At 41.0% G+C, this 12,750-nt stretch overlaps 1 protein-coding gene across 2 annotated transcripts in view; it reads left to right on the top strand.

Annotated features, from left to right (window-relative positions):
• The first annotated feature begins 311 nt into the window (after positions 1-311).
• Trpc1 (transient receptor potential cation channel subfamily C member 1) overlaps positions 312-12,750 on the top strand; it is a 35,525-nt gene continuing 23,086 nt past the window's right edge. The window contains exons 1-3 of one of the 2 annotated variants that reach the window (XM_042665702.1): positions 312-1,018; positions 6,806-6,960; positions 12,259-12,360. In XM_042665702.1, the coding sequence (XP_042521636.1) occupies positions 841-1,018; positions 6,806-6,960; positions 12,259-12,360 (435 nt within the window). In that variant the 5' untranslated portion in view covers positions 312-840. The remainder of the gene's footprint in view (positions 1,019-6,805; positions 6,961-12,258; positions 12,361-12,750) is intronic. The other variant, XM_042665703.1, reaches the window with a different exon arrangement.

The following is a 12,750-nucleotide window of genomic DNA, read 5'->3' as shown; positions in this document are numbered from 1 at the left end:
CGCATTCACTCCAGACCTAATCTCTCCAGGCCCCGCCCCATCCATTCCTGCCCACCAGAGCGCATCCAATCCAGCTATTAGCACTCTCAGGCCCCGCCCACCCCAGGCCGATTCTCCCGCTCGCCCCGCCCACCAGAGCGCACCCACTCCACAGGCCCTCTCATCGCTCTCTAGGCCCCGCCCACTAGAGCGATTCATCCATTCCACACGCCCCTCAGCCCTCTCCAGACTCCGCCCCCGAGGCCAGCCCCGGGCACACGCCCCGCCCCGTAGCCCCGCCCCCTCCGCAGGCCCCGCCCCGTCGGCGTCGCTCGCGCGCGCGGGGATGAGGATGACGTGAGGGAGCGAGTCGCGAACATCCATCCTGTCAGGGCGGCGCGGGGCCGGCGGTTCCCACAGCCCCGGAGCCGGCCGTGAGGGAGGAGAAGCGGCCCGCGGAGCTCCTCTCCGGTCGACCCCTCACGCCCACCGCCCCCTCCGGCCGGGCCGCTGTCCGCGCGGCCCCCCGCGGCTCCTGGCACGGCCCCGCGCTCGGCTGCCGCCCTGGCGCGCTCCAGTCTGTCGTCCCCGGACGGGCGCGGAGCGGCGCGGCCCGGCCGCCGGCGGCTGGGGCGGGGGCGCTGGCCCCGGGGCCGCGCCGGCGCCGCCACCAACCTGGGGCTGTCGGTGGAGGGCGAGTGCTGGCTCCGAGGGGAGGCGCCGCCCCGCGGGGCCAACGGGCCGCGCGCCGAGGCGGCCGTGGGAACCGCGCATCCCTTCTCGGGCCCCGGGGCGGGGTCGGGGCCGGGGCCGGCGGGGGCGCCACCCCCGTCCCCCGGCCTGCCCCCGTCGTGGGCCGCGATGATGGCGGCCCTGTACCCGAGCACCGACCTGTCGGGCCTCCCCTCCCCGTCGCCGCCGTCCTCCCCGAGCTCCTCCTCGCCGTCGCCCCACGAAGTCATGGCGCTCAAGGATGTGCGCGAGGTGAAGGAGGAGAACACCCTCCACGAGAAGCTCTTCCTGCTGGCGTGCGACAAGGGTGAGAGCTGGGCGCCCCCCGCCCCGGCCCGGCCCGGCCCTGCCTCAACTTCCCCCCGGGCGCCCCGCGCAGCTCCCTCCCCCCCCGCGGGGCGCCCTGCGTGTGCGAGGTGGCGGGGAGGGGGGTGTCAGCACCCCACTTTTAGCCTCACCCCGGCTACAGGCCTGGAGAGTGAGCCCGCCCTTCCTTTCTTTTGGGGAGCCAAGAGGTCATTCACTGACCTTCCACCCCCACCCCCCCCACCCCAGATTCCAGGACCTTCCCTTAACAGCCGCCTCCCCGTCCAGGGGCCTTTCCACCCCGTGTTGTTTGGTTTGGTTTTTAAAGAACTTTGGGCTGTTGCGTGGGTTATTTCCGGGGAAGTGGAACGGGGGAGCCCAATCTCCTAAGGACTGGGAAGAGTTTCTGCCTCTTCCCTTCCCTCCCTCCTCCCACAAACTTAAGACTGTCTTGATGCATTTTTTTTTTTTTTAATCCCAAGAAGAAGGTTTATTTGCTCCAGGGCCTTCTATGGGAGCTAAAGGTACTGGGAAAATAATTACAGAGCGACATTACGCGGAATGTATTTAGTGTGCCTTCTTCTTCTTTTTTTTTTTTTTTTTGAATCTAGAAATTGGTCATTTTTATGGCCTGTGAAGAAAGCCAGCATGTAAGTATGCTTCCGAGCGATGCCTGTCACTAAAAAAGAGTAGGGCATTTGCCCACTGTACGGCTTTTTATTTTTCCCCCTACATGAGAAACACTGAGGATTTTTGTTTCTAAAACACGCAGCTGTGCTGTGCCATGGTCATATTCATTTGGGGGGGGGAAAATGTGTGTTAGAACCGTGCAGGCTTTCAAGCGTACATCCCAAGGACAATTTACACTGTGGGAAGATTAATTGCAGAAGAGTTTTTGCCTGCCTGCGTGCATGAGTGTGCTTTAAATAAATTACTCCCTTTCTCACCCCGTAATGCTTTTGAAATAGAATTTTATTTACATACTTTTGGAAACACCTTCATGTATTGACTAAGTCCACTTTATGATCTTGGACACGTTAAAATAATATGAAAGCGTTTATAAAGATTTCATAGACATCTTTGAGCAGTGTTGGAACTGTAAGGTATGGAATGTCTGCAAAATCACAAAATTATGGTCTCTGCAGTGGGCAAGATTAATATTGCTGGCAGTATTAATCACAAATTGTCTGAAAGGGGGGTGAGTGGAGAAAAATTGTCTGATAGGAAAGTAGTAAATTGTGTTATTGTAGTATAAGTACTCCTGTACCTACCTTACTTCATCGTGATTATTTAGAAGCCAATAGAAAATACAACAAGAAAAGAAACTGGATATTCCAGTCAAATTGCAGGCAGAGGAATGTTATAATGGAATATGATGGTGTAGAGTTTTTATTTTCTTTTGGTCTTTTTTTTTTTTTTTTAAACAGCCTCAGCGTGTAGCTCAAGTTGATCTTAAATTCACAGTCTTCTCAAGTGCTGGGATTACAGATCTGTGCCACTAGATATGGCTTTGCATAGGTGTTTGGATAGGATTTTGGATGCTGTGTATATTTAGAATTGCTGTATGATATATCTCAAATCAAAGAGTTTAAATTGATAGCAATTCTGCAGACTACCCAGGGTACAAGTTGAAGCAGCTTGATATTTGTCAGTTATTCATTTTATACATTAAGATCCTTGGAGAGAGGCTGAGGGCGTGGCTCAAGTAGTAAGAGGGGCTTGTCTAGCATGTACAAGGCTCCAGGTTCAATCCCTAGTACCCTTATGAAAAGTAAAAAAAAAGTAACAAAATAAAAATAAATTCACGTGATAGTATATATTTTATTTGCATGTTTATATTGATTTAATGTTCTTAAACTTTTTTTTGGTGTTAAGCAAGCAAAATCTAAAAGTGAAAATTTTCTTTTTTTTTGGGGGGGGGGGTCCAGTCTTGGGGCCTGAACTCTGGGCCTGGGCACTGTCCCTCAGCTCTTCAGCTCAAGGCTAGTGCTCTACCACTTGAGCCACAGCGCCACTTCCAGCTTTTTTCTTTTTTGCTTATGTGGTGCTGAGGAATGGAACCCAGGGCCTCATGCATGCAAGGCAAGCACTCTACCACTGAGCCACCTTCCCAGCCCCGAAAATTTTCTTAAAATAGCTAAAACATTACACTGGCATCTTCAGACCAAGTAGTAGAGGTCTACTAAAGCAGCTGTTGGAATGGAGTATTCAGGCTCTTTGTAGAACATTTCCTTAAATCCTTACAACTCCATGAGCTAGATGTGTGTGTGTGTGTGTGTGTGTGTGTGTGTGTGCGCGTGTGTGTGCGTGTGTGTGCGTGTGTGTGCGTGTGTGTGTGCGTGTGTGTGCGTGTGTGTGTGTGTGTGTGTGTGTGTGTGTAGCCTCATCCACCTAAGAATAGAATCTAGGAATTTCTAAAGCAAAACTTGTGGAGATATGACGGTTAAGTGTATGTTAATGAATGAGTGGTCCTTAGAGAGGTGTGTATAGATTAGGTGTGTATAGATAAGTGAAGTGGAAAAGGAAAAGATTTAGTTTATAATGACTGACCTTTATGTAAATAAATTCAATAGATGCAGGAAAAGACTAATCTGAATAGTAGCCATTTCATAATGGGTCTGAACCTCTCAAAGGTAAAACTCTTTTGGTTTGTTTTTTTTCTGGACCAGTTCTGGAGAAAATTCAGTTTCTGTTCCAGTAATATAAGTCTGACTCCACCAAAAGAATTCTCATATTCTTTCTAGTTCAGAATCACAGGATAATTGAAACAAATTGACTTTCTAGGTGAACTTCATTAACCAATAAGGCATGATCCTTACTGCTCATGTCTTTTTCCTTTCTCATTGAGCCTCTTTAATTCATAGGAGTCTGTGGTATCTCTGGCCTGCTCATTAGAACAAGGATAGCTAGTGTTTTATTCAGGAAGCACTTAAACTAACTATGACTTGTGTTCATCTGTCTCATTTAGTTTAACTCTTGATGGTGGCTTTTAAGACATTTGTGAACATATACCCACATAAAGCCTCTAATTTGTTGATGATCAATAATGAATTCTATTGTAGAAAAAAAACATAGAAAAGGGCTCAGTCCCTGCCAACTCTCTATGGAGACTATTTTTTGTGGGGAGGAATTTAATTAGGGTTTGAGTTAGCAGTCTCTTTTAACATTCCCACGTGAGGTCAGAATGATCTGGAGAGAAAAAGGGCAGGATTTTGTCTTTAGGACTGGGTTCAGCCTACTGTGTGTTCTGTGAACTTTATGATATGATTACTGCACTATAAGGAAGGATATTTTAAGTTCTTAGATAAGTTTTGTTTACCTTAAGATGCTTTTCAAGTATGCACCAATTTTGGGAGTGTTTCACTGACATTAGCATGTTTAACGGTACTGTTTTGATTTACCAATTTGAGAAGAGGCTTCAGTGTGAGGTTAGAGAAGGATGGCGAGCATTGAAGATGCAGAGCGGAGAATTGCTGGGAGTTCTGTGTTGGCAGATGGTAGCAAAGGTTAAAGAGATTTGTACCAAGAGGGGAGAAAACAGAGAGTATGGTAGCACCATCCTACTCACCAGCCACAGCATTTAAGTACTGTATATAGGAAAGCCTGAAATCCCCAGTTTTAGGATGTCCTAGCTGAGAAATGGAGTGGGTAGGGGGGTAGATTGTGGTTATTTTACCATGGGACAGAGCAGCCAGCAAGCAAGATAAACAAAAAAGTAATCCTCCCTTAGACATATCCTGGTCACAGAGCTGAGTTTTTATTGTCAGCATCTTCCTACTGCTGAGTTACTACAGTGGATTCACCTGGAAGAAGATTTTGCACGCTGTCTTCCCGCAGCAGTGGTAACCTTTTGGGGCTCCATTCCTTTGGTCACTGTTGGAATAGCATCACTTCATGCTGTGTTTGCCAAGTTTTTACCATGAAGCATTAGCATCTAAATATTAATTAGTAGTGTTACAGGGACAGTATTTCTTTTGTAAATAGTTTTCTTCTGGAGGGAATTAAGGAACTATATTGTCAAGAAAATTACTGTTTATCTCCTTTCAAACTGTGGGGATTGTAAGGTTATAGGGTTGTAAGGTTATACTCGCATATATGTTTTTTGTTTTTTATCAGTTGTGGGGCTTGAACTCTGGGCCTGGGCACTGTCCCTCAGCTCTTCAGCTCAAAGCTAGTGCTCTACCACTTGAGCCACAGTGCCACTTCTGGCTTTTTCTGCTCATGTGGTGCTGAGAGATTGAACCCAGGGTCTCATGCATGCAAGGCAAGCACTTTACCACTAAGCCACCTTCCCAGCCCCTGTACTAGTATATTTGTGTGACTTTAGCAAGCAGAATCTACTACCTGTCTTTCTTAGCTGTCTCTTTGGTAGTGCTGGGATTTGAATGCAGGAGGTCTTGTGCTTGCCAGGTAGGTGGCATATCACCTGAGCCATGCCCCTAGCCCTTTTTGGTGCTTTAGTGTTTTAAGATAGGGTCTTGAGCTTTTGCCCAAGCAGTCCTTAGACTGCAGTCCTCTTAATCTCTGTCGGTTACATAGCTGGTGCAGATGTGCCCTACCTTGCCAGGCTTGTTTGTAATATAGGGTCTTGCTAACTTTGTGTCTGGGCTGTTCTAAGCTGGAATACTCCTATCTTCCATTATCTGAGTAGCTAAGATTACAGGCATGTGCTACCATGCTGGATCCTTGTTTTTGTATTTATTCATTTAGTCCAATTTTAGTATTTTTCTGTACCATGAAATCATTTATTTCTTTCTCCTTCTGGTTTCCATGCTGTTCTTTCCCAGTTTTTTTATTCATAGACTTCTAAGAAATAATTATATTTGCAAGTCACTTAAAATGGTATATTCATGTGATGTTTAAAAAGCAAAATGAAACATGACAAACAAGCTACCCTTGTTTTTTTCCCCTCTAATTGGCATTTCTCTTTATTTATTGTACTTACTCCTGCCCTGTACCATCTTGTCATTAGACAAAGATAGAATAGTTCTCAATTTCCTATGGGAGAACTGTTTCATTGTAGGCTACAGCCTGGCACTGTAATTCTAGTCCTGAGTTTTGTGAACTGAATGTTCCCTGGTTACTTAAGTAGCTTCATTAATGAGATGCTGCCTCTGTGTGTGTGTGTGTGTGTGTGTGTGTGTGTGTGTGTGTGTGTGTGTGTGTGTGTGTGTGTGTGTGTGTGTGTGTGTGTGTGTGTGTGTGTGTAGGGGGAGTGGAGGAAGAGAAAAGGGAGGATTTTCAGTCAATCTTCCCTCTAATTGTACTTTTACTACAAGTAAAAATATACATGTTGGCACCGCTTTTCAAAAGTCTACTTTTCCTCTTTATAATGTCCTCTACTTAGATCTGATTTTTAATCATTTTGATATGGAAGTAAAAGTATACATGTGTCTGAGCTATAAAATTTCTTCTTTTAAGAAACATTTTTTTTCTGGCTGCCAGTTTGCCTTTCTGGTTATTCTTTATTGCTTTACATATCTTCTATGAGTTTCTTTCCTTATGTCATCAAATTATGAATTTTAAGGTAGTTTTATTTCACATTGCTCATTTCAAACTTTTCTACTTGTATTTTATATTTGCTGCTGACACGCATATATACATATATATATATTTAAATCAAGATACACTCTAGGAAATTTTCACATTTGTAGTGTTCATTTCCAAATGCAAGAATGAGTTTAGGTTTTTCTTTGATCTTTTAATCCTACAAGTTAAATTTTTCTTTACAGTCATTCTTATTTAATATGTCTTGAATATTAAGTTATGTTTGTATATTGTTATTTAGGTGACTACTATATGGTTAAAAAGATTTTGGAGGAAAACAGTTCAGGGGACTTGAACATAAATTGCGTAGATGTGCTTGGGAGGAATGCTGTTACCATAACTATTGAAAACGAAAACTTGGATATACTGCAGCTTCTTTTGGACTACGGTTGTCAGGTACAAGGCCAGATAATTTTATCTACAGCTTCTAAGAACTGTTAGATATGTCATGTTTTCATCTTTCCTTCTACTTAATGTTCTTTTCCCTTGTTTTCTGTCTTTCTTTCACCTTCTGTTGGATTTTGAGCCACTAAAAAGTTTTGAAAACAGACCAAAGGTCTAACATTTTTAATTGTTCTACTTTTTTCTCTCTGAATTGTCACTTTCCCCTACATTTGACAGAAGTAAATGATCACACCTTTGTTTCTATGAACTATATTATTACTATTTTCATCATTGTATAACCAAGAATAGCACAGGGGTTCTGAAAGTGTTTGGGGAATAGGCTTTTCTGTGGCCCTTTTTTGCATACATACAAAAAATACTCATTAAACAAGTTTATTTAACTTTGGTTTTCTCCTAAGTTTTAACATTTACTTATGTCTAAAGATAAATGGTTTGTGTTAAAACTTGAAATGGTAGATTTTTCTAATTTGTCTTCATACCAGTTCAGGTAGAAAGGAATAATCAGTCTAGTATAGATTCTGAAGCAACTTTGGTACTAATATTTGCTTTTCTTTTTTGATTTGCTTGTAAATGGATGTAGCCATGGATTCTGAGTCTGTGTTGGTGTTGATGAGGTAGATTTGGGGGGTAGGGAGCTAAGATCAGGAAGCACTCACAGAAGATTGAGTATTAATCGATATTTTCAGAGTTAAAAAAAAGAACCTGTCTTTAGTTATCCAGAACAGGACCAAGAATGACAAAGTTAGTAACAAGTACTTCTGAGCAGCCTGAGTAGCTGGTAAATTGAATTTCCAACTTAAAAGTTAGTTGTAGGAGTACCTCTGGAGCCCTCCTTCAAACTTTTCTTTCCTTCCCATTTTGGATTCCATTTTACCAATTCTTACTTCTTAGATTTGTGGTCCGGTGAAGTAGATAAGCAGTGGAAAGGGCAGAAGAACTGCAGGGGAACAAAATGAGACACATTTAGCAAAGATGTAACAGCATTACATGTCTGAGGCAGCTGCATGTTAGGGTGCCAATTAAGGGTTCTTTTATCATAGTAAGGAAAAGTTAAATTATATTCACTATTATTTCAGAACAAAGAATATATTTACACAGTACTTCTGAGAGCAGAAGACCTTTCATCAAAGTAGTTTAAAATGCAAAGTTAAACACTTAAAGGCATAAGCTTCAGTTACTAGAAAATAAGGTCATAAGGAAATTTAGTCCCTAATGATTCTGGATAAAGAGGTATTGTGTTTTTACACATATGGTTTTATGTGTGTAGTAGTTCTACTGTGTTTTACACATGGTTCTTTTACATCTTGGTCACATACAACTATCATAGTCAACCTCTCTAGATGGTATTTTACAGATGGAAAACTGAGGCTCATAGACTTTAATGAGTTGCCCAAAGTCCTAAAATTAGTAGAGGCAAACCTAAGATTTGAATTTACTCTTCTGACTACAAATCCCATGCTCTTTCCAGTTCACTGTGTTCTATCCAGATTGCTCTGTCTTATTCTACCAATCAACAAATGTCCAGGACCTCCGGCTGGGTGTGATTATGGCTATGAATAAACAAAACATGGCTTCTTCATTGAAGGACTTGGAAGTGAAGTAGACAATTAGAGTGTATGTGAATTACAAGGCAACCTAATAATGCAAAGGTATATTTAATAAGTGCTGAGTGGTAATCATGTTTGACCCTTGTATATTGCTTTGCAGTTATAGAATGTTGACTTGTATATTATCTTGTGTTATAGTAGTGGTTCTTAACTAGGAGACAGTGGCCGATGTCTGGAGACACGTAGTTTCACATCGAGGTAGGTGACTACTGGTGTCTAGTGGGTGAAGGCTAGACGTTTCTGAACATCCTATAATGCACATGGCAGCAGCCACCACAAGCAAATATCCACCTAAAATGTCAGTAACGCTACCATTGAAAACCTCTCTTTTATACTTAAACTTTTGTGGTTCAATATGAATATTTGATATACAGGAAAGGATGAAATCACTGTGGACTGAGGCTATCAAGAAGAGTTTCTGCCTAGAATATGTAGGAAGCCCTGGGTTTGATCCCTAGCATACAAAAATAAATAAATAAATAAAATGACATTTTTAAAAGAGCATTAAGAAGCAAGGCACTGTTGGCTCACATCTATAATTCTAGCTACTTGAGTCAGTGAACAGCATTTTTGTAATAGGTGTTACCAGGAAAAACAACAAATGAAGCTGATAAAAAAAGGCCTTAAATACCAGGCTAGGAAATTGGCGTTTAATGTAGTATCATTAAATGTTGAGAAGAGGTGTGATCTGGGTCCAGTGGTATTTTAGAAAGTAAACCTGATTGAATTTAGTATAAATTGGGAAAGGAGAGGTGGCAGGAGCCTATGCAAGCAGTTTTTGTAGTAATTCCATTTTGACGATGTTAGCCAGACTGGAAGAGCAGCTTTAATATTAGTAAGATTAATAATAGCCAAGAACAGGAAAGAGGTGGGGTTGCACATCACCTTTGCCTAGCATGCACCAAGCCCTGGGTTTGAACCCCAACGCTAAAGAAAAGGGAAAGCAGATTTGAGAGATGTTATGAAGGAAGAAGGGACAGATCTTGATGAATATTTAAATCTGGAAGAATTGAGGATTGCAAGATGATCTGGAAATCTTAAACATGAATAGTCAGGAGAAGGATTAAAGAAAGCATGATCAGCAGAGAGGTCAGGCTTGGGACAAAGAAATCCAGTGTTAGCCTTGTTGATTTGGAGTCTTTGGGGTAAGTTCCCACCAGTCACAGGTGAAGATGGTCGCTTGGGAGAGATGAGGCTAAGGAGATACTGTAGAGTCATAGGTATCATGGTAGCTGGTGCAGGCTCATTCTTAGGGGTCATAGACATTTAATAAAGGACACTAAGAGCAAAGTGTTTCATCACTTAAGATCAAATGGATGCTTGACGGTGTCACGGCAGTTAGGATAGTATGGCATTGAAAGAGCCAAAGCAAGAATCTGTCACTTAGAAACTAAAAAGAGGAAACAGTAAAGGCCATTGTCATTTTAAGGTATGGCATTGACAGAAAATGGTGCACATTGATTCAAGAATTTTGATACAGCATGTCAAAATTTCTTGCCATAATGAGTACTAAGAAAAAGGATCAAGTTGAACTAGCAAAGAATTGTGAGAGGGAGGAGCTGGGACGGATGTTTCTGTGAATGACTTCAGGACCCAAGTCTTGTTCAATATTGGAGAGTATTAACACCCAAAACTAAGTTGGAAAGTAGCTTTGGAAAGAAAGCAGCTAGTGTCTTACTCTGAGTTTAGAGGAAAGAGTATGGGAATTGTTGAAAAGACAAATTCTGAAGGGGGAAGGATGATAGCGACCTCATGAATACATAATAAGCTGAAGATACTTTAATAAAGAATGGTCAGATTTTAAAAGTAGTGAAAATATGTTTTCATCAGAACTGCCTTTTACTTATCAAGTGACATACTATTTGTACAGAATAAATCAATAGTCTTCATTTACATGGCATATTTATATAAATATTTTTATAGCTGAAGCTTATCCTTTTAAGCATCGAATGGTTTTATGCACATCTTTATTCTTTATGTGGTATATCTGAATATAATTTAACTTTACTGTCAGAAGTTGGAATCTTTGCAAAAGTAATTATTTTGCTTTGCTTCAGATGGTCTCTTAGGTTACATATCTTTAGACTGCTTTTACTGATAAGGGACCTTGTTACTCCAGTATTTGATTTTTTTCCAGTGGTCCACCTTTAGCAATTTGTTTTCTTCGTTCTTGCCTTTTCATCTAGCTATGTCCTAGTCACTAAGTCCGAAGTATACTTGGGAGAACCTGACAACTGGTTTATAGTTGTCTGGAAGTGGCTTATTTCTTCTATGAAATAATGTTGGTAAAGTTAGATTGTGGTAGTCCATCTTTTGGTGTTTTGTGTTTTCAGTTGCAGCCATAGCTATATTTGAGATGGTTTTGGTTGTTCAGTATTTGAGAGCCAGCAGTACTGCTGTAGTTAGCTGTCTGGGTTGAAATTAAAAGCTAAAAATGAAATACTTAGCCAGTAATGGATACAGAGTTCTTTTTTTAAAAAGTTTGCTTCAACTGACCTAATATGCTAAAATTAAAGAGACATTTTAATAAAGCATAAGAAAAATGCTAGGATGTAAAGGCAAGGGCAGTAGCCCAATGTACTCCAAAATTTTCAAAGGATAACACAACTGATTACATTTCCCATTTGGGTAGGAATTTTTTCTATGGAAAAACATAGTTGATTTTTAATGGCTGAATAAAGACTGCCACACTTTCTTTGGGGTATTCGTTCTTATGTTACCATCAAAAAGGTAAACCTGCCATTTTCAGTCCTTTTTCTGACATTCAGATTAAGTGGATAAAAGCTTTTATTCTTTTTAGTTACAAACAATTCTAAAGAGATGAACTAGTTTTATTTCCCAGAGCAAGAATGTTGATTGGTTAAAAATATACAGATTGAAATAATCAGAGCATTTTCTGAGATTAAATCATTATTCCCATGTTTTCCTTCTGCCATTGTGGGTTTCCTTAAATACAAACAAAACAAAACCACAAGAAACCCAAACCAGATGTCACTGTTACCAGTATGGCCATGTATTCTGTTACTCAAATTGGGAAGTCCTCATTCCCTCCTGAGCCGGCAATGGTTCGTTACAGTGAGCTTCTGGGTTAGGAATAGACCTATGAAGTTTCTGCCCTCTTCTGTCTCCATGAACTTTGGTAACTGCACTTGGTAAGACTGCAAATAGTAATGACAAATCTGTACCACTTCAGTCAGCTATGGGTGTTTTGAAGATGAAAACAGAGGGCTTTCCCTCTCCTATACATATTTTTCTATTCTCCCTTGTTCATAATCGCATTAATGACATTGTTCCTCACCTATTCCCCACCTTGTAGTAATAATTACTGGTGATTTCTTTTATAGATTTGGAATGTCATGATTTTTTTTTTTGGTCCACGTAAAGATCTTGTAAAACAATTTCACCTTTAAATACTGTTCCCCTCACAATTCCTTCAGCCAAGTGCTCTTCCTTCCTCAGCCCATGGCCGTGAACGGGCAGACATGCACGTGTGTCCAGTGCTACACACAGTGCTGCTTAGGTGTGTGCTGCTTAGGCAGGCAGATGTACGATTTGTACACACTACATTTTTGAAAATACCTATTACTGTATAAAATACAGTTTAATAAAGCTGAATTAGTAAAAAAAAATAGTTTACCTTTTTAATCTTCCATTTTCATTTTTAACTTTTTTTGTTTTAAAGTCCGCAGATGCACTTTTGGTGGCAATCGACTCTGAAGTAGTGGGAGCTGTTGATATACTTCTAAATCATCGATCAAAATCATCATCAAGACCAACTATAGTAGTTAGTACTCTTAAATACTTATTAATTTGGATTTTTAAATGAAAGTAGATCTCCTGGAATTGCCATTTTTTTTCTTCCCCCAAATTAATTATATATTTTTAAGAACAGATTTTTTTACTCCATAAAATATTACTTTAAAGGAAGTAGCTAATTGTAAGAATGATAGTATTGCTTTCAGGAAGCTTTTTTTCATTCAGTTGATATTTTCTTAATTTGTCAGTGTGGAGACCAGTATTTTTAGTTTGGAATATTCTGCAGGTAATGTTGAAAATATGGATTAGTTTTTGATAGATTTAACAATTAAATGTAAACAATGAAACCATATAACTGGAAGAAAATGAAGTTAAATATTTGGTTAACTGGCAGTGGAAAGATTTTTTTAAAGCATAA

Source organism: Dipodomys spectabilis, unplaced genomic scaffold, assembly GCF_019054845.1.
Source record: "Dipodomys spectabilis isolate Male_0828 unplaced genomic scaffold, ASM1905484v1 ptg000342l, whole genome shotgun sequence".
NCBI lineage: Eukaryota > Metazoa > Chordata > Mammalia > Rodentia > Heteromyidae > Dipodomys > Dipodomys spectabilis.
The sequence above is the reverse complement of the archived record's forward strand: the minus strand, read 5'-3'. Positions and strand labels throughout refer to the sequence as shown.